We start from the raw sequence: 26,920 nt of genomic DNA, 5'->3' as shown, positions 1-26,920 counted from the left end.
AGGGCAGAGGTTTATAAAAGTTAAAGTTTATTAGTCACAAGTAGGCATACAGTAACACTGCAATGAAGTTACTGTGAAAATCCCCATGTCTTCCCTTATGGTGAGGGGAGAGAGACACAAAGGTCCAGAGAGGCAATTTTTTTCACGCAGGGTGCTGAGTGTCTGGAATGAGCTGCCAGAGGCAGTAGTAGAGGCGAGTACAATTTTGTCTTTTAAAAAGCATTTAGACAGCTACATAGATAAGATGGGTATAGAGGGAAGGCTAAACGCTGGCAATTGGGACTAGCTTAGTGGTTTTAAAAAAAAAGGTCGGCATAGACAAGTTAGGCTGAAGGGCCTGTTTCCATGCTGTGTGACTCTAGGTCAGATACTCCAAAGTGTTTTATGAAGTCCGCTTAGATCATAAGTTTTGCACTTTGAATTTGGCTAGGGTGAGCATGAGAGGTTTCACTTCAGGTATGATTCAAATGACCCACAAGGGAGCTTTTATCAAAGTTTATTTATGAATACGGTTAACTTCATAGAATCCCTACAGTAAGAAGGAGGCCATTTGGCCCATCGGGTCTGTACCAACCACAATCCCATCCAGACCCTATTCCCATAAACCTCATTTACCCTGCTAATCGCCCCGACACTAGGAACAATTTAGCATAGCCAATCAACCTAACTCACACATCTTTGGACTATGGGAGGAAACCGGAGCACCCAGAGGAAACCCACGCAGACACGGGGAGAAAGTGCAAACTTCACACACATAGTGAACTGAAGCTAGAATTGAGCCGTGTCCCTGGTGCTATGAGGCAACAGTGCTAACCACTGCGTCATCGTACCGCCCCTAGAAAGAATAGAATGTAGTTTGTAATTACCAATTGCAAACACGAAAAAACCCCATGATATTGTATAAATCTTAACAGCTAAATACTGTTCCAACGAAGCAAATCCCATTAACAAATCCTTTACCACAGGTTTAACACAGCAAAGACTAATACTCAATTGATACTGGAACTGAGTCCTTTGGTTGGAGAATTGAAACCCTAACTCCTCAGCCTTGTAACTTCTAGCAGCCCTATGGATATACCTAGAGCAGCTTGAAGTCAGAACAGCTTCCCAGAACACCAGGGAGAGAGAGACCCAAGGCAATCCGAACAGCAACAGCAGATTTTCTGCTCCAGGAAGGCCAGAAACCTTGCTTTCAGCTCACAGCAGAATTCCCAATACCAGGGAGAGAGAAACACTGCTTTCAATCTGATGACCACTCCCTTCTAAACTAAAACTGAAAAATGCATCCTTGGATTTTTTTCCTGGGGAGGAACCACCTGACTTCGATTTGTCAATCAATTTTCCCCCTCACAATGCAAGGTCATAAAAGATCCCAGAATAAAAATAAACAGAACCCCATTTAAGCCATTGAAGTAGCAATAAAATAACTCCAGACCGCCTGGCAACAATAAAAAAACCCTGAAAAGATCTACTTACAACTGCAGAGAACGTGATTTTTAAAAAATGTCTTAAAGGTACACCAATGTCACAAGGGCAGCCTTCAAGTTCATGTAAAACAAAGAACAAAGAAATTACAGCACAGAAACAGGCCCTTCGGCCCTCCAAGCCTGCACTGACCATGCTGCCCGACTTAACTAAAACCCCCTACCCTTCTGGGGACCGTATCCCTCTGTTCCCATCCTATTCATGTACTTGTCAAGATGCCCCTTAAAAGTCACTACTGTATTCGCTTCCACTACCTCCCCTGGCAATGAGTTCCAGGCCCCCACTACTCTCTGTGTAAAACATCTGCCTTGTACATCTCCTTTAAGCCTTGCCCCTCGCACCTTAAACCTATGCCCCCTAGTAATTGACTCTTCCACCCGAGGAAAAAGCTTCTGACTATCCACTCTGTCCATGCCTCTCATAATCTTGTAGACTTCTATCAGGTCTCCCCTCAACCTCCGTCGCTCCAGTGAGAACAAACCAAGTTTCTCCAACCTCTCCTCATAGCTAATGCTCTCCATATCAGACAACATCCTGGTAAATCTTTTCTGTACCCTCTCCAAAGCCTCCACATCCTTCTGGTAGTGTGGCAACCAGAATTGAACACTATATTCCAAGTGCGGCCTAACTAAGGTTCTGTAAAGCTGCAACATGACTTGCCAATTTTTAAACTTAATACCCCGGCCGAGGAAGGCAAGCATGCCGTATGCCTTCTTGACTACCTTCTCCACCTGCATTGCCACTTTCAGTGACCTGTACACCCAGATCCTTTTGCCTATCAATACTCTTAAGGGTTCTGCCATTTACTGTATATTTCCTATCTGTATTAGAACTTCCAAAATGCATTACCTCACATTTGTCCGGATTAAACTCCATCTGCCATCTCTCCGCCCAAGTCTCCAACTGATCTATATCCTGCTGTATCCTCTGATGGTCCTCATCGCTGTCCGCAAATCCATCAACCTTTGTGTCGTCTGCAAACTTACTAATCAATCCAGTTACATTTTCCTCCAAGTCATTTACATATATTACAACCAGCAAAGGTCCCAGCATTGATCCCTGAGGAACACCACTTGTCACAGCCCTCCATTCAGAAACGCACCCTTCCATTGCTACCCTCTGTTTTCTTTGACCGAGCCAGTTTTGTATCCACCTGGCCAGCTCACCTCTGATCCCATGTGACTTCACCTTCTGCACCAGTCTGCCATGAGGGACTTTGTCAAAGGCCTTACTGAAGTCCATGTCGACAACATCCACTGTCCTACCCTCATCAATCGTCTTCGTCACTTACTCGAAAAACCCGATCAGGTTCGTGAGACACGACCTCCCCTTCACAAACCATGTTGCCTCTCACTAATACGTCCACTTATTTCCAAATAGGAATAAATCCTGTCTCGAAGAATCCTCTCCAATAATTTCCCTACCACTAATGTAAGGCTCACCAGCCTGTAATTACCTGGATTTATTCCTATTTGGAAATAAGTGGACGTATTAGTGAGAGGCAACATGGTTTGTGAAGGGGAGGTCGTGTCTCACAAACCTGATCGAGTTTTTCGAGTAAGTGACGAAGATGATTGATGAGGGTAGGACAGTGGATGTTGTCGACATGGACTACCCTTCTTAAACAAAGGAACAACATTGGCTATTCTCCAATCCTCTGGGGCCTCCCCTGTAGCCAGTGAGGATACAAATATTTCTCTCAAGGCCCCAGCAATTTCCTCCCTTGCCTCTCTCAGTATTCTGGGGTATATCCCATCAGGCCCTGGGGACTTGTCTACCTTAATGTTTGTCAAGAACCCCAATACTGCCTCCTTTTTGATCTCAACATGACTCAAACTATCTATACATCCTTTCCCAGACTCATGTTGAATCATGATATAAATGCTGGCCTAGCCAGCAACTCCCACATCCCTTAAATAAATTGTAATGAAATGATGGTTAGCTCTGTTCAGGATCACCTGTTGTGGCTCAGGGGCTCCATTCTGGCATGTTGGATTCTGCTCCATTTGCTGCAGAGGAAGAGAATGAGCTGAGAGGCTGAATGATTCGCTGTCCTCTGCTTTCTCTGAGTTCTTGACCAGCAGAGCTTTTCATTTCTGCACACCTCTTCCAATGCTCCTTCTAACAGTTCTCCTCCAGAGGTCACAGCTGACAGCAATTGTCTCCCAGTTGTCAATGTCTGCCATCTTCATATTACACTCGCAAGTGTCCTTATAGAGGAGGAACGGACAATCTGGAGATTTGAACCGGTGGTCAATTCACTGCACAGAAAATTTTTGGTTTTATGGCTGTCATCCGTCCAATGAAAGTGGCTGAGCAAGCGCAGGCATGGTTGGCTTTGGAACGAGCGGATGCTGATAGAATTAGCAAACTTCTGGACCGCTGGGTTACTGATCTTTTCCTGCTATAGATACATTCTGAGACCAAAATGGTGGAAACTGTTCAGCCTTTTCTTCTACTTAGCAAATATTGTCCTGGTCTCACTCTAAAGGAGTGTGCTGAGGATGCACCCATGCTAAACTCTTGGTTTGGTGTTCTCAAGATTGCTGTTGTTCCACATTATTTTAGGCTGGACACAACTGCAGCTTTTGCAATGTGTGTTGATTTCAGCATCAAGTGACAGATTGCTGGTGACTGTGGAGCTTAGATTTGTGAAGCACTCAACCCCTAGCACCACATTGTCAATGCTGATAAATGGCGACATCCTGGACCAGGTTAGTTTGTCTTCCTGATGCTGATGGTCAAACCAAGCTCTTCACAGGCGTGAGACATTTGTCCATTTGCCACTGCAGCTGTTCCTCAGTATGAAATGTGAGTGCAGCATCGTCAGTGTAGAGCAACTCTCTGATGAGGACTTGGGACACCTTTGTCTTGGATCTCAGGTGAGCGAGGCTGAACAGCTTTCCGCCAGTTCTGGTATGTAAGGAAACGCCCGCTGTAGATGGTCTGGAGACAAGTGACAGCAGCAAAGATCAGAAGATGCCAAAGAGTGTCAGTGTCAGAACACAACCCTGTTTGACCCAACTGCAGATCTGAAATGGTTTGGATGTTGCCCAGTGATGGCTGACTTTACCCATTATGGAAAGAGACCATATTGAGCAGTTTTGGTGGGCAATCAATCCAGCAATTTAAATAATCTGCCTCTGCTTACGTGGTTGAAGCCTCAGTGAGATTGATGAAGGCAATATATAATGGTCTCCTTTCATAGAAATCATAGAAACCCTACAATGCAGAAGGAGGCCATTTGGCCCATCGAGTCTGCACCGACCACAATCCCACCCAGGCCCTACCCCCATATCCCTACATATTTACCTGCTAATCCCTCTAACCTACACATCTCAGGACACTAAGGGGCAATTTTTAGCATGGCCAATCAACCTAACCTGCACATCTTTGGACTGTGGGAGGAAACCGGAGCACCCGGAGGAAACCCACGCAGACACGAGGAGAATGTGCAAACTCCACACAGACAGTGACCCAAGCCGGGAATCGAACCCAGGTCCCTGGAGCTGTGAAGCAGCAGTGCTAACCACTGTGCTACCGTGCTGCCCCTTTGTTCATGTCATTTTTTCCCCTTGTTCTTGTACGGGGTCAGAATCGTTCGCTAGGTCGGCATTTATTGCTGACCCTAAATTGGCCTTGTTTATTGTAGTTGGTGATGTCCTCCCTCCCCTGCCTTTGTTTTGAACAGAGCAGTCCTTCTTTGCTGATGGCACTGTTGACTTTTTGATCTCTTTCTACCCAGCACTCGCTGTGCCAAAGACGATCCAAATATTCTGGCAAAGCTGTAACCTTTGATGCATGGCTAGCAACCTGGTGGACTTTACCTTGAATAGCTCTTAGTGCATTCAGAGTCCTTTCACTTGGATCTCCCGTAATTGATGAGGATGGGCAGCACGGTGGCACAGTGGTTAACACTGCTGCCTCACAGCACCAGGGACCTGGGCTCGATTCCCGGCTTGGGTCACCGTCTGTGTGGAGTTTGCACGTTCTCCCTGTATCTGCGTGGGTTTCCTCCCACAATCCAATGCCGTGCAGATTAAGTGGATTGGCCATGCTAAATTGCCCCTTAGTGTCAGGGTAACTAGGAGGCTAAATACGTGGGGTTATGGGGAACAGGAGGGATTGTTGTTGGTGCAGATGTATGGGCCGCATGGCCTCCTTCTGCACTGTAGGGATTCGATGACTTGGCTTCCATGACAGGATCCTGCACTGCTATGTTAGCCTTGATTCAGTCAGCATTTTCCTGTTTTTGCTTCCCATAGGTTGAGAGTGCAGCATTGTACATGGTGTCTTGAAATGTCTTCCTTTACATATTTCCACTCTGATCAGACCCACTGAACTCCATTCTCACACAATCGAGTCGAGGAACTGTTGTTCTTCTGGGTATAGCTGATGTCGATGCAAGGCTGGCCTTGAAAAAAAAATCAAAGCTTGCAACCTAACTCTGGCACACCAGGGAGTGGCCTGTATCACAGTCAATGTTCTGGTAGCTGCATGTGTTGAGAATGCTGTTCAGGGAGTCATGTTTGATGATGGTTAGATGGTGTTAATTCCCTGACCTTGGATGTCTCCAGGGCACCTTATGGCTTCATTTATTTTAAAAGGTGTTAGTTACATAAATCTCGTATTGGCAGCAACGCGCTGTGGCAGAGGAGTTGCCAATTCACATGGCCTGTGTACTGGCAGGGAGAAACACATTTTTTGTGTGGTGCTGCTAACCAGACTGGAAAAGAGAAGCAAACGAGCACACTAATTCTTCACCCACCACTGGACACATCACATTTACCTGTTGGACACATATCACAGTGAGCAGCTATCATTGAGCTTATTGTCTGGGAAGGTTTATGGTGGATCAACGTAGAGTCATAGAGGTTTACAGCATCGAAACAGGCCCTTCTGCCCAACTTGTCCATGCTGCCCATTTTTTAACCACTAAGCTAGTCCCAATTGCCTGCATTTGGCCCATATCCCTCTATCCCCATCGTACCCATGTAACTGTCTAGATGCTTTTTAAAAGACAAAATTGTACCCCCCTCTGCTACTACCTCTGGCAGCTTGTTCCAGACACTCACCACCTTCTGAGTGAAGGCCAGAAAAAATGTTGCTCTTCTGCCCTTCTTCTCATTTCGCTGTTAGGATAGAAGAGAAAGTCAGGCTACTTCTGATTGGATGCAAGAAATAGGTTCCCCACTTGTTACATTTATGAGGAATTATTAACAGGCTGGGCACTTGCAGGAAAATAGTGGCAATAGTTTTTCCACCAAATAGGTTTGGACAGTGAGCCATAAATTTCTGAATCTTAATGCATTGATCCAGTGTAAAGAGCAGTGAATGAATAACTCAGTGGAGATTTGATCCAGCACTGACTGGGTTAAACAGGCGGAGTGGAGCGTAGGCGGGAGCTGAACCTGTGGCTGCGCCCGGCGTTGCTGAGCGGAACTGAAGAGCGGGCCCGGGAAGCCGGGCCGGAGCGGCACGGTGACGGACCGGAAGTCGGTGCGGCCAAGATGGCGAATTCTGGCCTGTGGGAGAATGTGGAGAACGGGCTCCACCCGCGGATTCTGCAGACGCTGCGGGAGCTGCACTTCATTCACATGACTCCGGTGCAGGTAACTGGGGCTGAGACCGACTAGCGGGAGGGAGAGGAGGCAGCCAGGGGGTGTCTCTGGGGGGTGGGGAGGGGGCGGAGGTTGGGGGGTCTGGGAGAATCTTTCTGTCAGTTCACTGCACACGTGTTGATGTCCATTCACTATTTATTTATCTGGATGAGGACTGGTGACTTTCACCTCCCTAAAGCAAACCGGTCTGGGAGTATTCGCATAGTCGGGACGTTCCAAGCTGCTTCAAAGCCACATAAGGAGACATTAGGGCAACTTGAACAAAGCAAGAGGTTTTAGAAAGCGACTTCAAGGAGGAAAGAGAGGTGGAGAGATTTGGGAAAGTGCCAGAGTTTTCCAGATCAAACGTGGGGATGAAATAACTGGGAATGAGTCAGTGATTTCAGGAGTGGGAGCTGAAACCTGAATGTAACTCCATCGCCTGTGTGGTTTCTTGCAGGCTGCAACAATCCCTCTTTTTATGAGCAACAAGGATGTAGCTGCTGAAGCTGTAAGTTACTCAAACCTCATTTTCTTTCGTTATTGGTTCAGTGCTCTGCCTGCATGGGATAAATTTCAGTCTGAATTTAACACAGGTAACCGGCAGTGGAAAAACCTTGGCTTTTGTCGTTCCTATTTTGGAAATCCTTTTAAAACGGGAGAAGTTAAAGAAGCTGCAGGTTTGTACCCAATGAGGATTTTTTTCTGTTTGTTATAAAATACCTTTCTAATGTTCGGTGAAATGAGTTTCTGTGGTTATAAATTTGACTTTTTTATTGTTGCCCAGCCAGGAAGTAAGAGGGGTATTTCTTGTTAACTCTTGTCTTTGAGACAGAAGGTCATGGGTTCAATTCTCACTCCAGGGACATGTTTTTAAGTTATATATTGGTGTCACAAGTAGACTTACATTAACACTGCGATGGAGTTACTATGAAAATCCCCTAGTCGCCACACTCCGGTGCCTACACTGAGGGAGAATTTAGCACGGCTAATGCACCTAACCAGCACGTCTTTCAAACTGTGGGCACAGCCTCAAAATAAGGGGGGGCCGGTTCAGAACAGAGTTGAGGGGGAACTTCTTCTCTCAGAGGGTAGTGAATCTCTTGAATTCTCTGCCCATTGAAGTGGTGGAGGCTTCCTCGTTGAATATGTTTAAATCACGGGTAGATAGTTTTCTGATCGATAAGGGAATTAGGGGTTATGGGGAGCAGGTGGGTAAGTGGAACTGATTCGCTTCAGATCAGCCATGATCTTGTTGAATGGTGGGGCAGGCTCGAAGGGCCAGATGGCCTACTCCTGCTCCTATTTCTTATGTTCTTATGTTCTTATGAAACTGGAGCTCTCGGAGGAAACCCACACAGACACAGGGAGAATGTGCAGACTCCGCAGACAGTGACCCAAGCCGGGAATCAAACCTGGGTCCAGTATGCCACCATGTTGCCCTAGTTAATTGAATGTTAAATTTTCAGTTTCACAGGTTAAACTGTATCCTCCCCATACCTGCCCACCCAGTGGTTTCTGCTCCCTCCCCCTCTCACATCCTGCAATCTTTCAGTTTGCCATACCTCTCTCTCCAATTTGTGTTATCAACAAAGACTGCTGCTGTTCTCTTACAGTGTAGGCCCAGATCTCTCCTACCCATCCATTCCACATCATTCACTCTGTAAAACTTATCAGGCCTATTGTTTTCAACCTCTTCTCTGTCTGTGTGATTGTGTTCCATTTGCTGCTGTTTTGACATTTCTCATTTTAGCATCCATTCCGATTAGTCAATCTCTCTCTCACCAAGACTATGTAAAACTGATGGAGAACAAAGTCTGAGTTTGAACCCAGGTTTACTTGAAGTGAAAGGACAATGTGTTAGCCTGCAGTGCCATCACCTCCTGAATGCCCTGGAATTCATAGTAACTGCTGCACTTTGCCAGCATTTGGGACAAGATGAAGCCATGTGTCCAAATTTTGATGAGAAAATTATTGTAAAAAGTGGATTATATCAAACCGTTGGATAGTGCACAAAGCCCTGAACAAAAACAGAAAGTGCTGGAAAATCTCAGCTGGCCTAACAGCATCTGTGGAGAGCAGAGCTGACATTTCGAGTCTGGATGACTTTGTCAGAGCCTTGAATTGTTTTCTACAATACAACAGGGACTACACTTGAAAATACTATCCATCTTCAGAACAATTGACCACATGGTCTGTCGAGCCTGCTCTGCCATTCAGTGTGATCGTGGCTGATCTTGGGGCTTCAACTCTACTTTCTTGCCTGTTCCTCATAACCTTTGATTCCGAGACACCAAGAACCTTTATTCAAATGATGCAAGTTTTTCGTGTTGTTGGCACAAGTGCTGGTGATACATCGTGTTTCCTGCTGTATTTAGGTTGGGGCAATCATTATCACTCCGACACGAGAGCTTGCTGTTCAGATTGATGAAGTCCTGAGACAGTTCACGGTACACTTCCCACAGTTCAGGTGAGTTTGGAAATAACCTGTCGATTTGAATGTTAGCGACCTGCACTTTTCCGTATGTGAAATAATTCTTTCTATAAACTTGATAGAAGTTATATTTTGTGTCCAGTCAGATTCTGTTCATTGGTGGGAGCAATCCGATAGAAGATGTTGAGAAATTCAAGAAGCAGGGGTAAGTGTGGAGTTGGCACCGTCGCTGTTGGTTCACGAGCAGGATCTTTTCCTGCCTTAACATTGGTTCTATTTTCCTGCCAGTTTGTTGGTTTATCCATTATTTATTTCAATAAAGAGCAGCTGAGCTACTTTCCGAACCCTACGAGATTTGGAATAGCTGGCTTTCATCGTTCTGATTCTGTTCTGCTCCATTCCTCTCTTACTCTATTACAATTCTGCAGTCTTCCCCCAGGACTGTATTCAAACAGCATGTGTGAGCTAGACAGTGATCGTCAGCCAGTTGTTCCACTGTTACGGCATCACAGCTGAGTCTGCTTTGATATATGTCATTTCCAGAAGCTGTCTCTGAACAGTGTTCAGAATGGAAAGGAAATGGCTGAATTTTTTTTCCCCCCTGTCCCCAGCATCGAGAATGAAATGGTCCACTCAGCCGGGTGTGTGAATCTGGCCAGGCTGATTGCCGAACAATTTAAGATGATTAACAGTGAGAAAATAACAGCGGCTACACCCCAACAACCATCCCTTCCTGTTTCTAGGTCTGCTTTTTGTATTTACCTCAAATCTATGCAATCGGATCTTTTATATCCTCCTAAAAGAGGAGATGGGGCCTTTTTTTAAACGCTTCTCTCGGAGGCCACCCCCTCAGTACTGCACAGGAAGTAGCGGCCTGGATTCTCCTGCATGGGGCTTTCTATTTAAAGACCACTGCCTTTTTAACAAAGTTGAATGACAAAATAACTTGACTAGCCCCAGGAAGTACTTGAATAGAAGTGATTAAAGATTTGATAACTTGTCTTTTTTACAGAGGGAACATCATTGTGGGCACTCCTGGCCGTTTAGAAGACATGTTCAGGCGGCAGTCTGATGGCCTGGATTTACCCAGCTGTGTGAAGACTCTGGAAGTCTTGGTGCTGGACGAGGCTGACAGGCTTCTGGAGATGGGATTTGAAGTGAGGTAACTGCAGCAGCAGCGTATTAGGAAGAAACTGAATGAACTAATCTATAAACAGAAAACTACAGAGAAAAACAGTTATGCTTTGCCACAGTCACATTTGAGCAGTCACTTGGAAATTTCCTGGTGAAGGGACTGTCACTGCAGTTTCTTTTAATGCCGCTCCTGGGACATGAATTCTGCTCTTCCTAAACCTATTACAATGCCCAGGTGTTGTAAAGGCTGAACTTTCACTTTGAATGAAACAGGTGGAATAAAATGTCACAGAGTTATTTAGATCCAAGAAATAACTTTCCTGTTACTCCCATGCCTTGGCCCCAATTCCTTGGAAAAGTCATGGATAATAGGCTAGGTAGATAATGGGTGGTCAGCAGAACTAGCATTTAAGTAGCATGACCATAGGACCTCCCAAAAGCCAATGAAGTACTTTTTGTTTTGTTTGTGTTGTCCTTTTGTCAATTATAGAAATGTGGTAATCAATTTGAACACAGCAGAATTCCAGAGATATGACCCAAGAACTGTTTGTGATGTTGGTCCTGGGTATAAATGTTAATGAAGATGCAGGGAGAACACCCGTCTTCCCCTGATCTTTGAATAGGGCTCTGGGATATGTCGAAATGCATCTATCAGGACAATTTAAAGATGGAACATCCGGCAGTGTCGCATTCCCTCAGCACTGCACGTAAGTAGCAGTAGTTAATGGGCTTAGGGTGGAGCATGAACCCACAACCTTCCAAGGCTAGGCTGCTAACCTGGCTGACATCAGCAGGTTAGTTTCTACGATGTAAAGTTCAGAGGCCTAAACCCCTTAAGTTCTTTTTAACTGATCTCTCAGTAACTTTAAAATAAAGTGAATAAAGAAATTAATTAAAGAGATTCTGTATCAACATGATGGTCTACTGGTGATGCTGCACAGTCTGATGTTCTTTATGTTGTCATAACCAACAGGTGTTAAATGAGGCAGCAGCATTTCTAATTCAGTGTTAGCGCGGGCCCATTCATGATGAGCATGTTAATATTCCCATCTATACTTTAAAAAGTACTTCTAATGCAGAAAGATACGTCGATGTGTGACACGTGAATACATCATTCCTTGTGTTGCTGTGTAATCAAAATCCCAACTTACTGAATTGATTCGTTAACCTCTGTTTAAAAAAACAGCTGGGATGTCCTTTAAACAGGCTTCCTGTTTTCTTTCAAATATCAACAGCTTGAGGATAGAAAAGTCTGTTAACACTTTCAGTTAAACATATTGTAAATACACAAGCTTGACTTAATTTTCTATCATCCACTACATGTTTTTTTATAGGTAAAAGTTCTAACAGATTAAAATTGTGAAAATGAAACTCAAAACTGCTTGTATTGACCTGTGACTGAGGAAGGCTGTGAATTAGAGGTCACTTCAAAAATACAGGGTCACGCCTTTAAAATGGAGATGAAACAAAATTGTTTCATTCGAGGATCTCGATCTTGAGACTTTGGAATTCTCTTCCTGAAAAAGGTGGTGGAAGCAGAATCTTTGAATATTTTTAAGGTAGAGATGGATAGATTTTCGGTGAGCAATGGGGTGACAGGTTATCAGGAGTGGGCAGAGTACAGATTTGAAGTTACTACCAAATCAACCATGCTCTTACTAAATTGCATAGCAGGCTTGAGGGGCCGAATGGCCACCTTGTGTGCATATTCCTATGGATGTACAAGCCCATCAAATACTGCCTGAAAGGGCTGTAGAAACAGATCAATTTGTAACTTTCAAAAGGGAATTTAATGAATATTGGAAAGGAAAACAATTCCAGGTCAGTGTGAAAAATTGAATTAATTGGATAGCTCTTTCAAAGAGTTGGTACAGACATGAGGGGCCGAATGGCCTCCTGTGCTGTATTTATCTCTGACTTTCTAATTGAAGGTCTGTACACTCATATCACGGAATGTTATGGCTGTGTCAAACACTTCACCTTTGTTTAAAACCCGTGTCTTTTCCGTTGTCTTGCTGCAGCCTGAACACTATCCTGGGGTTTTTGCCAAAACAGCGGAGGACCGGTCTCTTCTCGGCCACACAGACACAAGAAATGGAGAGCTTGGTCCGAGCAGGTCTCCGTAACCCAGTTCGGATCACGGTGAAAGAGAAGGGAATGGCAGCAGACAATACCCAAAAGACACCAATCCAACTGCAGAACTATTACATGGTAAGCTTTCAGGATGGGAAAGTCACTTTACGTGGACAGGAGGAGCTGGGCAAGGCAGTCACTCTGGGCAGCCTGTCTTGATTTCCCCTCAACATTGAGGGCAAGGTACCCAGCATGTTGCTTACGTTTTATTTTTCTGTACGCATCTCACACATTGCATATCATTTCCTGTTCTCTGACCTTGTTTGATTTCTCTCCTGAATTCGGTACATCTCTATTTTCCTGATGATTAGTTTCCATTTCATTACTTTTCATTGTTTTAATTTGTTGTGATTTTTAGATACTTTTTTCGTCAACTCTTGCCCTCGCTTCAGCGAAATGAGAATTCCTGTCCCCCTGTTTCCACTTGATATCTGAACACTTTCCCTTTCTAAACCTGGCGAGATGGATCAGAAACTGGCCTGGTGATAGGACACAAAGGGTGGTGTTAGAGGGCTGTTTGAGTGGCTGGACACTGTTGTCCAGTGATATTATCACAAGGTTCAGTGCTGAGTCCCTTGTTTGTTGTATACAAATGATGATAGATGATAATGTGGGGGTAATGATAGTTAATTTTGCAGATGGCACCAAGATTGGAAGGGTAATTAATAGAGAAAAGGGCCATAGGTGAAGTATCTTCCTGTATCTATTTCCAGCTGAACGTACGCACTCATTCTCAGAATGGCTCCATTGAGCCTCCCATCATATCACTCCAATGCAGCTCCGACTGTCTGTGCGCCTGTGACGTGCTTATTTTTAATTTTTTTGCCTGTTTGCTCCTCAGACATGTCGAGCGGATGAGAAGTTTAACCAGTTAGTCGCCTTCTTGCGGCAGCACAAACAACAGAAACATCTCGCCTTCTTCAGGTGATTGCCATTTGCACTCAGAAAGCAGAAATGTTCACGAAGGCTTCTTTTGAAGTTTTCTTTCTGTGATGAATCTTTTGCTGTTTTTGCCTATTTACTGTTTTGTACCTTAATGAAACATGTTCTCGGGCTTTGAGTTTTAATCTTGACGATTTCAGACGCACCAACAGCTGAGACTGTCCATTCAGCCTCAAAGAGCCACAAGCTTCAGCTGCTTTGAGTCTAGTAATTATTATGGAGACGAATGTGATCTTCATTTACACAGCAAGATCCCACAGTAAATCAATTAACCTAATTTTCATGCTGTTTGAGGGAGGAATATTGACCTGAGCACTAGGAGAACGTCTTCCTTTTGAATAACACTGAGTCTTTCACACACACTGGGCTAGGCAAGCGGAGGGAATGTGAGGGAAAGTTTAGCGTTTCCTTTAGATGGCACCTCCAATGGCGTACCACTTCCTCTTGTCAGCCGAGATGAGGTGCCCAAGCTCTGAACTGGGACTGAAAGTCCCATCCTTCAGACTTGGGTGAGGAGGTATTATTTTAGTGCAGTGAAGCTCCCAATCTTTTCACGTTGGTTCTCCAGCTGTGCTGAGTACACTGCTGTCAATGCTGATTACTGTGTGTCTGGCCAGGAGAATCACTGATGAACCATGGGTGTGGCTGCAGATACACTTTCAGTGCCTGCACTAATTTTATTCCAGCAAGAGCTTGTATTGATATATCACCTTTAATTTTGTAAAATATACCAAGTTGCTTCACAGGAGAATTAACAGAGTTCGACGTTAAGTCATGCAAGGAGAGATCAATACAGATGATCAAGAGTTTCGTCAAAGTGGGAGGTTTAAGGAGCACCTTGGAGGACAGAGTGAGAAAGATTTGGGGGATTCAGAGCTTCGGGCCTTGGCGACTGAAGACCGCCTCCAATGGCGGCACAATTAAAAGAGAGAATGTTGAAGAGGATGGAATTAGAGCAGCGTGGATATCTCCAGGAGGAGTTTCCAGAGATAGCTAGGGTTGGGGCCATGGGGGAAATCTTAAAACAAAGGTGAAAATTTTAAAACTGAGTTGCTTATCAGGAGCCATTGATTGTCAGTGAGGACAGGTGCAACGAGTGAGCAGGCACGGTGAGAGATCAGATACGGGCAGCAGAATTTTTGATGATTTCCAGTTTATGGATTATAGGAAGTGGGAGGCTGGCCGCCAGTGCTTTGGACGAATCAAGTCTTGAGGGAACAAAGGCATGGAGGAGGATTGCAGCAGCTGAGCTGAGGCAGTGGTTAGGTTGGTTCACGTTACAGAGCGGGGAGTAGGTGATCTTGTTGAATGCATGGAAATATGGTCGGAAGCTCACCTTGGTCAACCAAGGCTGCGAACAATCTAGCTCAACCTCAGCCAGTGACCAGGGAGAGGAATAGAGTGACTGGGTGTCACAAATTTAAATGGTTGCATGATTGCTTTAAGAGCTGTTTACATGATTAGATGGTGATGTCAGTGGGGTGTTTCACAGGCTGCTGTTCAGTTTAATTTTTTGTTCTGAGCAGAGAGCATCTTTCAATAAACCTGTTGTGTTACTTTGAATCTATGTGTGAAACTCCATCTTTTTCTTTTTGTTTAAAACCCATAACTCTTAACATAGTTAGGATATTACACTGGGAAATGGAGTTTATGGTGGAGATTTAAAATGATGGTCTCTGTTCCCAATATTCTAGTAAAAATCACCTCGCACACAATACAGGTAAATGTATTTCACACATACATATTTACTGGAAAACAACTCCCCATTAAGTAATTGAGCAAGTAAAGTGGTCACACACTCTGCTTTGCATCTTCCATTTAACTAAAATAATGTGACAGAGTATTGAGATCACAGGTCCAGTGACAATGCCTGTTATCATTTATTTGCTAAGTAGACGTCTATTGCTTTTAAGTCCTGGGCTCCTTCAAAATGAATAGGTTGAGAAAAGCTTCCTCTTTGCTTATTCAGTTATTGCAGAGTTTGATTGAGGTTCCTCCTCCTTTCAGTACGTGTGCGTGTGTGGAATATTACGGGACTGCACTGGATACCTTGGTGAAAAATGTACGAATAATGTGCATTCACGGGAAAATGAAGCACAAACGCAACAAGATTTTCACTGAGTTTCGGCAACTTCAAAGGTGAGGGTTTTGAATTAAGCACGGGGGCTTTTTCTGCGCTGTATGACTCTGACACATCACTGGTATTGCTCACTCAGAAAGCTCAAACAGCAAATAAATGAAGCACACCAGTCACCAAACCTCCAGCTTTGCTTTGTGGTTGGTGCTGAGTTAGCTCGTTTCAATTGGACAGTAACAGATACTGTTGCTGCTGGTTTATGGGACAGGATATTTGCGATAGTTTCCATTCCTGATCCTAAATCCCTGCTGGACACTAAACATTGACTCTGCTGGCAGTGTAGGATGCTGAACTATTTTTCACTCTTTTACACCCTCATGTGCTGAACAATCTTTCTTTTCTGTCCCAGTGGTATTTTGGTTTGCACAGATGTCATGGCTCGTGGTATAGACATCCCGGAGGTCGACTGGGTTCTACAGTATGACCCTCCCAGCAGTGCCAGGTACTTTTTCAAAAATATTTTTATTGAGAATTTTCAACTTTATATTTAGTACGATGCACAACAGGTTCCCAGGAGTCAGCACAGTACAGGATTTCACAAATATGTACATGGTGAAGACCACCAAAGATCAATCCCAATAATTCAGTTCCTGCCATTGCGGTCAGCGCCTGCTTTTGTATGGATATTGAAAGGATAACAGGAGGAGAATGTGGGGAATCAGGGTAAGGGCATGAAAACATGGCACTATGGTGCACATGCTTCCACAAAGCAACAAAATAAAAAGAAAGTCTCACTGGAAGTTGGGGTTTCCCCAAATGCCACACTCCCTGTACACAAAGGGGATCTCCATACCAAGAAGACACTCCACCCAAACCAGTAACCAGACAGCTCTCAACTCTGCCACCCAGTCAAGTAATCACAGAAAACCAGTCCAAAGATATTCAGAACTCAAAAGACCTCTGAACCATGCATGTATTGTCACACATCTCCCCCACACTTGCACCAATGGCAAGGAAAAGATGGCCAGTCCATTCCAGGATATGGCCACCATAGGATAAGCTCAGGATTTCTTAAACCCAGAATAACTAACAAAAAACAAAGAGAAGCACGACACCAATGGTTTTAATGAGGGGCCTTTCTCCCCTAGAATGAAGACTTAAGGCCACTCCAACCATCTCCAAATCTTTCCATCCACCCTCCACCCCGTCGTGGCACTATTCTTTTCTATAACTAAAGTGAATGCTACTGTAAAAGAACGTACTCCTTCTGTACAAGTGCAAGAATTACAGCAAATTAAAAAGTTAAATGAGTATCACGCGACCTTTAAGACATTCAACCCACTTGGAGCCCTCCCCAACAAGGAAGAAGAGGGCCCCTGGCCAGAGAACCCCCCCCCGCCCATCCCCCACCAGAGCACATCGGCAGAAGAGCCATCAGCAAGGATATAAAATATAGTGATTCCCCCAAGGATAAAAGGCAAGGAATAGGAAAAAAATCCCATGTCTCTGTGCTCAACACATGCCCCTATCAGGATAAAAGACAACATCACACAACCAGGAGTAAAGTCACAAGGGAACAAAGTGCAGGATTAGAAGCCATTCACAGAGTTAGAAAAGGCCGATGTCATGACCGGATTGTCAGGGAACATCCGGGAGTCGTCCAGAATTTCATTGAAGTCTCCCCACCTCCATCATGTCGTTGTCCCAGTGCCCAGAGGAACAGGAGCCCAGGCCTCAGTGGACAGTTAACGTCCATTGTGATTGGCTACGTCCAACCCTTCTCGATGAGCATTAAGGTCAAAGCAAGACCAGTGACCAGGGTCTCTGGCCAACTCCAGGCCTCAAATTAGATTAAATATGCTTCATCGAACTCTGGACGCCCAGCCCTCAGACTGAGGTTGTGAAAGCATGACAGCCATTTCTCAAAATCAGCCTGGAATCTCATTGTAGCTCTTCCTCTTCCCGGGGGGACTAGGTCACGGATAATCCTCCTCGGGCCATGTCCCCTCGACTTGTTCAATGCACCATGCAGCAGGATTGCCAAGGATCCAAGGTGGACCTTCAACAAGGGAACCTCCTTCTAGATGGAAAGGATTATTATCTCCCCATTGTTCATTCTCTGTAGGGTATCTCGCAGCTTGTTGTGTTGAGCACTCCTAATCTGTGCTGGGCAGCAGAATACATTTGCCACATTTTTACTCATAATAGCGGTCTTCATATTGGCACCGACCCCATCTCCTGAGCATGGGCCTGCACACTGTGAACCAAGCCCGCTCTGACCGCATCTCACAAACAAGGATTTCTTCAACTTAATTTGCTGCCTCGCAGTCAAGAAAGTTAGCCAGGATTTTCCGAAAACATTTCACAGATGATATACAGCAAGATCAACTAAGGTCATGCATTAGGATAAAAGAAAGGATTAAAAGATGAGTAGAATCAGAGCTCGTGACGCAGCCGTTCCTGCGCTCACGTCACGAGACCCCGTCAGGTTTTTACTCAGTCATTTTATTAAGAGGCAGAATAAATCTTGTTGAATGGAAAACGGAACTATACCTGGAATTAAAACCATTCTTCAGTTTTGAAACTAATACTTTAGTTGATGGGATCAATAGCTAAAGAAGCTTGTGCAGCTTGGGGGCTTTGACAGTACAGGAATTGGAGTGACAGCAGTTCCGATCAGTTACATTGTAAGCTGCAGTGCAGCAGCACACAGGCGGTGATATTAAATCAGGTATTAGATATTACAGCTGTTTGTTTTGTATTTGTCTGCGATCGGTACCTTGTCGATTGTTGGTATTCAGTGGGTGTTGGAGTTGAGGAGACATTTAATGGATGCTCTTTGTTTATTTTTAGTGCCTTTGTCCATCGCTGTGGACGGACAGCTCGTATTGGTCACCGTGGCAATGCCCTTGTATTCCTGCTTCCTATGGAGATGGCTTACGTCAACTTCCTTTCCATTAACCAGAAAGTATGCTTGCTTGTTTTTCCTATAATCATGTGACATCTCTCTTGGATCTCGGGTTTTTGAGTCTGTGTAATCAGATATTTAATGCGCACATTTGAGGGACCTATAGGGGTGTTCTAAAGCTTGTGTACACTGTCTGCTGGAGGTTTGTTCAGAAGCATCACCAGTGGCTGCACAGATGGAAAAGGTGGTGAAGAAAGCATACGGAATGCTTGCCTTCATCGGACGGGGCATCGAGTATAAAAGTTGGCAAATTATGTTACAGTTGTATAAAAGGTTGGTTAGGCCACATTTGGAATACTGTGTCCAATTCTGGTCACCACACTACCAGAAGGATGTTGCTTGGTATGGGGAGTATTAGCTATGAGGAGAGATTGAATGAACTGAGATTGTTCTCCCTGAAAAGATGGAGGTTGAGGGGGCAACCTGATAAAAGTTTATAAAATTATGAGGGGTATAGATAGGGTGAACAGTTGGAAGCTTTTTCCCAGGGCAGAAATGACAATTACAAGGGGGCACAAGTTCAAGATAAGGGGTGGGGTGGGGGGTTCAGTGGAGATGTGCGGGGAAGTTTCTTTTACATAGTGTGGTGGGGGCCTGGAATGTACTGCCAAGTGAGGTGGTTGAGGCAGATATGTTAGCGACATTTAAGACTTATCTGGATAGACACATGAATAGGCGGGGAATAGAGGGATATAAGGGGTTCGTCTAGACAAGACAATGTGATCAGCGCAGGCTTGGAGGGCCGAAGGGCCTGTTCCTGTGCTGCACTGTTCTTCTTTATAATATTTGTACCTGTGATAGGTTTTAACAGAACCAAACACCTGAGTTTGTGGTTCTGGCAAAGGGAAACTTACATAAAATAGAAACTGCTGAAAATTTGTGTCTAAAAATAAAAAGTTACTGTTTGAAATTGAGATACTATAGTAAAACCAGTTTTAATATTACTCGAGTCTTTGATATTCCAAAATCAGACATCTGGTGTCTCCCGTAAAGTGATTTGGGATGTTTTACTATGTTTAAGTGCAAGTTGCTGTTATATTGCCAAGGCAGTGATCAACTTGCTGCACCTCAATTAAGTGGTAAAGCAAAGAGTTCCTGTCATGGGTCGTAAACCTCTGCCTCGCTTTTTAAAATTTGTTTAATTGAGTCTTTCTCTCCTCAGTGTCCAATAGAAGAGATGAAACCGCTGAAAGATTCTGCTGACGTCCTGCCAAAGCTGAAGAAATTGGCTGTGTCTGATCGAGCTGTCTTTGAAAAAGGGATGAAGGCATTTGTGTCTTTCGTTCAGTCCTACGCAAAACACGAGTGTAGCTTGATATTCCGAATAAAAGGTAACTGGGCGGAAAAGTCAGGGTTTATTGAGCAGGTGGTGCAAATAATAGAACTATCCAGCTTGCTTTTTGTAAAATAAATGACACCAGATTGCTCCATAGGAACCTGGTATTCACTGCGATTTATGCCATTTTTCCATCTTCGTTTTGAAAATATCTGTTGCTCTGCAGAATCCGCAGTCTTTTGCAGAAGAGAATTCTGAATTTCCGCTACCCTTTGCTGAAAATGTGCTTCCTGATTTCACTCTTGTATGGCCTGGTTCTCGGTTTAAGTTTCTCCCCCCTTTATTCTGGAATTGCCCCAATAGTGGAAATAGTTTTTACCTACCCTAGGGGATCCTTTAATAGTTGAAACACCTTAATTGTCCCATCATTTTATACGCACATATGAACAAGGACTTGACTTGTAATCTCTCCATGTAACCTGTCCTCATAATCTCGTATCATTCTGGTGAATCTGCACTGCACCCTGACAAGGCCAATATATTCTTCCTGAGACATGGTGTCCAGAACTGAACACAGTTACTCCAGATGGGGCTTAAGCAGGCTCTCTACAACTGATGCCGAACTTTCTTTATACTCCAGCCCTCTTGAAATAATGGCCAACGTTCCATTAGCCTGGGTTGTTTAATATCTGTAAAGTTTATAGATTAGTGTCACAAGTAGGCTTATGTTAACACTGCAATGAAATTACTGTGAAAATCCTCTAGTCACCACACTTTAGTGCCTGTTCGGGTACTTGCTGCTCTTGCTCTATAATGAGAGAGCTTCCAGTAATGATTTCCACAATGATTTATTTTCCAGATCTGGATTTTGCCGTCGTCGCCAGGGGCTTTGGTTTACTTAAACTGCCCAAGATGCCGGAGTTGAGAGGGAAAAGTTTTCCTGGATTCGTTCCCGAGAACATAGATACAAACTCCATCCGATACAAAGACAAAAACCGAGAGAAACAGAGGCAGAAGATGTTAGCGGAGCAGCTGCGTGAGAGGAATCAAAATGAGGGGAAAAGGAAATTTGTGAAAAATAAGCCCTGGTCAAAGCAGAAAACGAAGAGGGACAAGAAGAAAAAGCAAGCAGAAAAAAGGAGGCGAGATGAGGTGTGCTGGAGAGAGGGGGGAGTGGGTGGGGTGTCTCATGTTTCGTGAGTTTGAGTGTTGGAGCTTCTGATAACTGAAATGTGGAGAAGTTCTGATCTTTTGACATTTTTTGCATATCTTCATACCTTTTTCTATCCTTTGGGCAATAGTGGGGGGATTTGGTGGAAGGATTCCCAAGATGATTATCAGCTCATTGAACATTTCTTCCGTGGCCAACAAGTCCTAGCATTGGATTCAAACCAGAGCGTCTGGTCCAGCAGTAGGGCTGTGTAAAGTTAAAGTATATGGGCTTTTGGGTAGTGTCTTGAGATGGATAGAAAGCTGATTAGCAGATAGGAAGCAAAGAGATGGCATAAATGGGTCTTTTTCCACTTGGCAGGGAGTGACTAGTGGGGTTCCGCAGGGATCTGTGCTAGGACCGCAACTAGTCACATTATATATTAATGATTTGGATGAGGGAGTTAAATTTATTATCTCCAAATTTGCAGACGATACCAAGTTGGGTGGGAGGGTGAGCTGTGATGAGGATGCAGAGAGTTTGTGTGATTTGGCAGGCTGAATGTGTGGGCATCTGCATGGCAGATGCAGTATAATGTGGATAAATGTAAGGTTATCCACTTTCGTAGCAAAAATAGGAAGGCGGATTATTATTTGAATAGGTGTAAATTGAGAGAGGTGGATATTCAGCGAGACTTTGGTGTCCTCGTGCATCAGTCGCTGAAAGTAAGCGTGCAGGTACAGCAGGCAGTAAAGAAGGCAAATGGTATGTTGACCTCTATTTGAGAATAGGGATGTTTTACTGCAATTGCATAGGACATTGGTGAGGCCACACCTGGAGTATTGTGTGCAGTTTCGGTATCTTTATCTGAAGGAGGATGTCCTTGCTATAGAGGGAATGCAGCAAAGGTTTACCAGGCTGATTCCTGGGATGGCAGGTCTGTCATATGAGGGGAGACTAAGTCGGTTAGGATTATATTCATCGGAGTTTAGAAGAGAAAGGGGATCTCATAGAAACTTATAAAATTCTAACAGGGTTAGATAGGGTAGATTCAGACAGAATGTTCCCAATGGTGGGGGAGTCCAGAACTAGGGGTCATAGTTTGAGGATAAGGGGTAAACCTTTTAGAACTGAGGTGAGGAGAAATTTCTTCACCCTGAATAAATTAATTATAGCTCTTGGGGCTAAAGGGATCATGGGATATCGGGGGATGGGGGGCTCCGGGTATTGAATTTGATAACCAGCGCTGATCAGAATGAATGGAGCGGGAGGGCTCAAAGGCCGAGTGGCCTACTGTTTCTATTTTCTATGTATGCGTCACAAGGCCTCCCTCTCAAATTATTGAAAGGCTAGCACAGTGTGAAGGGTTTTCTGAAGATCTTGTGATGCTGAATGACTTTTAAGTAAATCTCCTTTAACCTGTGAAATATTCTAGCTCCTGGAAGTGGGAAGTAACAGGAAATACCCGGCCCAAAGGAAGATGGTTGTGGTTGTTGGAAGTCGACCATCTCAATTCCGGCCCCTGTCCACTGAATATTAATGAAGAAAATGTGGCGAATAAATTGCCTTTTAAACACGAGAGCCCAGATCTCTGGAGCTGCACTATCCTATTCAGATTAAATAATCATTAAAACAGCAGCATCAGATAATCACGGGGGGTTCCTGCATTTGGTAGTACAGTTGTTCCTGGACAGCCCTGCTCTTTTCTAGATGCCCCCTCCGAAAAATAAATGTCCATGGGGAATGAGCCTTCTGACCCCATTGATGCATTTTTTAAAATTCTTTGATGGGACGTGGGCGTTGCTGACTGGACCAGAATTTGCCCATCCCCAATTGCCCTTTGGCCATTTCAGAGGGTAGTTAAGATTCATCCACATTGCTATTGGTCTGGAGTCACCTGTAGGCAAGACCAGGGCTAAAGGTGGCAGATTTCTTTCCCTAAAGAATATTAGAGATGCAAATAGGTTTTTACAACAAAATGGTTTCATGGTCATCATTAGACTTCTAATTCCAGATTTATATTGAATTCAGATTTCACCATCTGCCATGATGGGATTCATAGCCCCCGGTCCCCAGAGTATTACCCTGGGTCTCTGGATTACTAGTCCAGTGACAATACCATTACGCCACCATCTTCCCTCCACCTCATGAAATTACTCCTCTCCATCCTCTACCCTGTATTACAGACTCTATGCTCCCAAACGTTCTGTAATCCTTAACAGAATTAAGATGGAAATGTCTGGTTTGGTTTACTTTTTTCATCTTTCATGCAGTTAATAAACTCCCCTATGCGCTGATTAGAAGGATTATTCTGACTTGCTCAGCCTCAGAACAAATCCTCTCTTACTAACGCTTCCATTTTGCAGGGATCTGACCTGGAGGAAGAGAATATCGATGAACTTCTCAATGATACCCGATTGTTGAAGAAACTGAAAAAGGGAAAGATCAATGAGGAGGAGTTTGAAAAGCAACTGATGGGAAAATGAAAGTGAACTGGAAGATGTCTGATCTTGTAACTTTCTGTGAAAGCTATTTGTAAAAGGAATTTTGAACTCAAGAAGTCATGTGGACTCAATGTTAACTCTTTCTCTCCCTGCTGATGCTGCCAAACCTGCTGAATTTTTCCAGCATTTCTTATTTTTATTTGATTTCCAGCATCAGCAATATTTTGCTTTTATTTTATGTAAAATAAATTTCTTATCGGAGCATTTGTTGGTGTGAATTGTGGTACTTGGGAATAAAATCTGCCTATTTTTGGCTTCATTGCTAATTAAATACAGTCCATGCTACAGTCGATAATTTAAACTTATCTGGCAACTGATGCGTTTAACTTGTCCAATCATAGGCTGGTTCCTCCCTGCATTGGAGCCAATCAACAGCTAAAAGCTAGAGAAACCAGCCTGCCATTGGATGACCAGGCTTACAGCATTTTTCAAAATTATGTCCATGAAGTTTTCAGTGGTTAATTTCAACAAAGTTGCGGGAAGGAGCCTTCGGAGTGGTATCTGGCCCGTGGGGCAGTGGCGAGACAAGCCTGGTCTAAACCAACACAACTCTTATCTGTGCATCTCATGCCCTGAAGCAGGGACTACAAGCAGCACCATTTTAGCTTTTATTTCCGATTGTTGAGTGCTCCTGATCAGATGTCAAGATCTAGGGGGAGCCGGTCCACAGGCCCCTGATGGAAATTCTACCTGACCAGGCTTTTGAAAATGTTCCAGTTAAAGAATAGTGGAACTTGTTGCATCAGTTTTCTAAATACTAGGATTGGAGATGGGAAAAGGATGAATATTTACATTAACCTTATGTTGATTTTAACTAATATCTGAAATAGCAGTAGACCTTTTGGAATCACAGTCCTGCTCTGCCATTTAATAAGATCATGACTGATCAGTTTATGTTGAGTTCCTCACTCTTAGCTACCTTTCGTTCCCTTGCCTAAAAGAATCTATCTTCCTGTCTTTAAAATATTCAATGACCATCCCCGCCCTTCTCAGAGTTCCAAGGTTATAGTCGTAGAGGTTTACAGCATGGAAACAGGTCCTTCGGCTCAACTTGTCCATGCCGCCCTTTTTTTTAAAACCCCTAAACTAATCCTAGTTGCCCGCATTTGGCCCATATCCCTCTATAACCATCGTACCCATGTAACTGTCTAAATGCTTTTTAAAAGATAAAATTGTACCCGCCTTTACTACTACCTCTGGCAGCTTGTTCCAGACACTCACCACCCTCTGTGTGAAAAAATTGCCCCTCTGGACACTTTTGTATCTCTCCCCCCTCCCCTTAAACCTATGCCCTCTAGTTTTAGACTCCCCTACCTTTAGGAAAAGATATTGACTATCTACCTTGTCTATGCCCCTCATTATTTTATAGACCTCTATAAGGTCAGCCCTCAGCCTCCTACACTCCAGAGAAAAAGGTCCCAGTCTATTCAGCCTCTCCTTATAACTCAATCCATCAAGTCCTGGTAGCATCCTAGTAAATCTTTTCTGCACTCTTTCTAGTTTAAGAAAACATTCTCATTTATGATCTAAACGGGTGACCCCTAATTTTAAAAAGTGTCCCCTTCTGTTGGGCTTACCCACAGGCGGAAACATCCTTTCCACGTCTACCTCGTTAAGACCATTCAGCATCTCGTATACATAAGTTGCTCCTCTTCTAAATTCCAGTGGAAACAAGTCCAGCCTTTTCAACCTATCTTCATAAGACAACCTGCTCATTCCAGATATAAATCTAATTAACTGCCTCCAACATATTTACATCTTAAATACGGACACTAAAACGTCACACGAATGCCCTGTATAATTGAAACATAAGATGCTTAATTTAATGTTCAAGAAAAGCATCACTAGTTTACTCCCCACTTTCCGATCCTCAAATTCGGCTGCCCACAGAAATCCGTCACCATTCTCCCGCCTGCTCCACGATGACATGCAAGCTGTGAGCCTCATCAATGGAACCACCACAGATCAATACGAGTGCAAACTGGGGTCAAACAGGGCTGCGCCATTGCACGAACGCTCTTCTCCATCTTCCTTGCAGCAATGCTCCACACGATCGCCCTTGAAACTCCCCCCTGGAGTGGAGCTAACTTACCAGACAAGCGGGAAACTGTTCCAATCTCTGATGCCTCCAGGCTGGGACGAGGCCCACCACAACTTCTGTCATCGAGCTGCAGAATGCAGACAATGCCTGTGTGCGTGCACACAGACCGAGATTTGAACCCCACAAGGTGAAGAGATGGGGAGTAATAAGGACCCAAATATCACCTTGCCCCACACTAAAAATACCTTTTTAGAAACAGGAGAATTGACTGTCTCCCCAGTGGCTCAGATTCAGCACCACAACTCCAGTCATTCCCAGGATATCATTGATTGATGCTGTATGTTTTGCTTCCTTGGGGAATTGAATTATTTCCGGGCTATTGCTTTATGGGGTTACATCAGATACCACCACTGCTGTTGTGTGCAGAACTGCCTATTCAATCAATGAAGTGCAGAGGGATCCTGGTGTTCTAGTGCTTGAGTCACAAAAAGTGTGCAGGTACAGCATGTAGTCAAAGCTAAGGGGAAGACTATCCTTTATTATGAAGAATTGAACTGGAGTGAGAACCCTGAGATCTGTGAACAGAAGTGTAATGAACGATGGGGGTGTATAGTCCACTGTTGGATGCAAGATTCTTCACTGACTTCAATGTGTCTGCTTCATCCCCAGTCCCTCACGGGTGACAGAGTTGAAGGCCTTTGCGAGATGGAAGAAAACCATGTACAGAGGTTGATGCTGCTCTCTGCACTTTTCCTGGATATGTCGCAGGCTGAAGATAATGTCCATTCTGCCTCTTGATGGGCGGAAGCTGCACTGAGGCTCAGAGAGGAGCTCTTCAGCTGTTGAGGATTCTCACAATGATCTAATTAATGCACTGGGAACATGGTTTCAAATCCCACCACGGCGGCTAGTGGAATTTAAATTCAATTCATAAAATATGGAATTGAAAACTAGTCTCGATAATCGTGAATTGAACCTATCATCAATTTTTGGTATAATCCATTTGATTCACTAATGTCCTGTAGGGAAGAAAATCTGCCGTCCATACTTGGTCTGGTAACTCCAGACTTACAATAATATGATTGACTCTTAACTGCCCTCTCAAAGGGTCCAGAAAGACAGTTCATGGCCAATGAACGCTGCCTTTGCCAACAACACCACATCCAATGAAAGAAT

General features: G+C 44.1%; 1 protein-coding gene across 1 annotated transcript; it reads left to right on the top strand.

Moving 5' to 3' along the window:
- The first annotated feature begins 6,875 nt into the window (after window positions 1-6,875).
- ddx55 (DEAD (Asp-Glu-Ala-Asp) box polypeptide 55) lies at window positions 6,876-23,909 on the top strand. Its single transcript, XM_078227104.1, has 14 exons — window positions 6,876-7,097; window positions 7,546-7,596; window positions 7,682-7,765; window positions 9,464-9,555; window positions 9,662-9,724; window positions 10,532-10,681; window positions 12,675-12,864; window positions 13,628-13,710; window positions 15,736-15,867; window positions 16,215-16,307; window positions 18,659-18,773; window positions 19,936-20,104; window positions 20,909-21,201; window positions 23,566-23,909. Exons 1-14 carry the CDS (start codon window positions 6,996-6,998, stop codon window positions 23,683-23,685), a joined length of 1,737 nt encoding a protein of 578 aa, XP_078083230.1. The 5' UTR covers window positions 6,876-6,995; the 3' UTR covers window positions 23,686-23,909.
- The last annotated feature ends 3,011 nt before the right edge of the window (window positions 23,910-26,920 follow it).

This window comes from Mustelus asterias, chromosome 13, assembly GCF_964213995.1.
Source record: "Mustelus asterias chromosome 13, sMusAst1.hap1.1, whole genome shotgun sequence".
NCBI classification, from domain to species: domain Eukaryota; kingdom Metazoa; phylum Chordata; class Chondrichthyes; order Carcharhiniformes; family Triakidae; genus Mustelus; species Mustelus asterias.
Note: the sequence above shows the minus strand (reverse complement) of the source record. Positions and strands in the feature narration are given on the sequence as shown.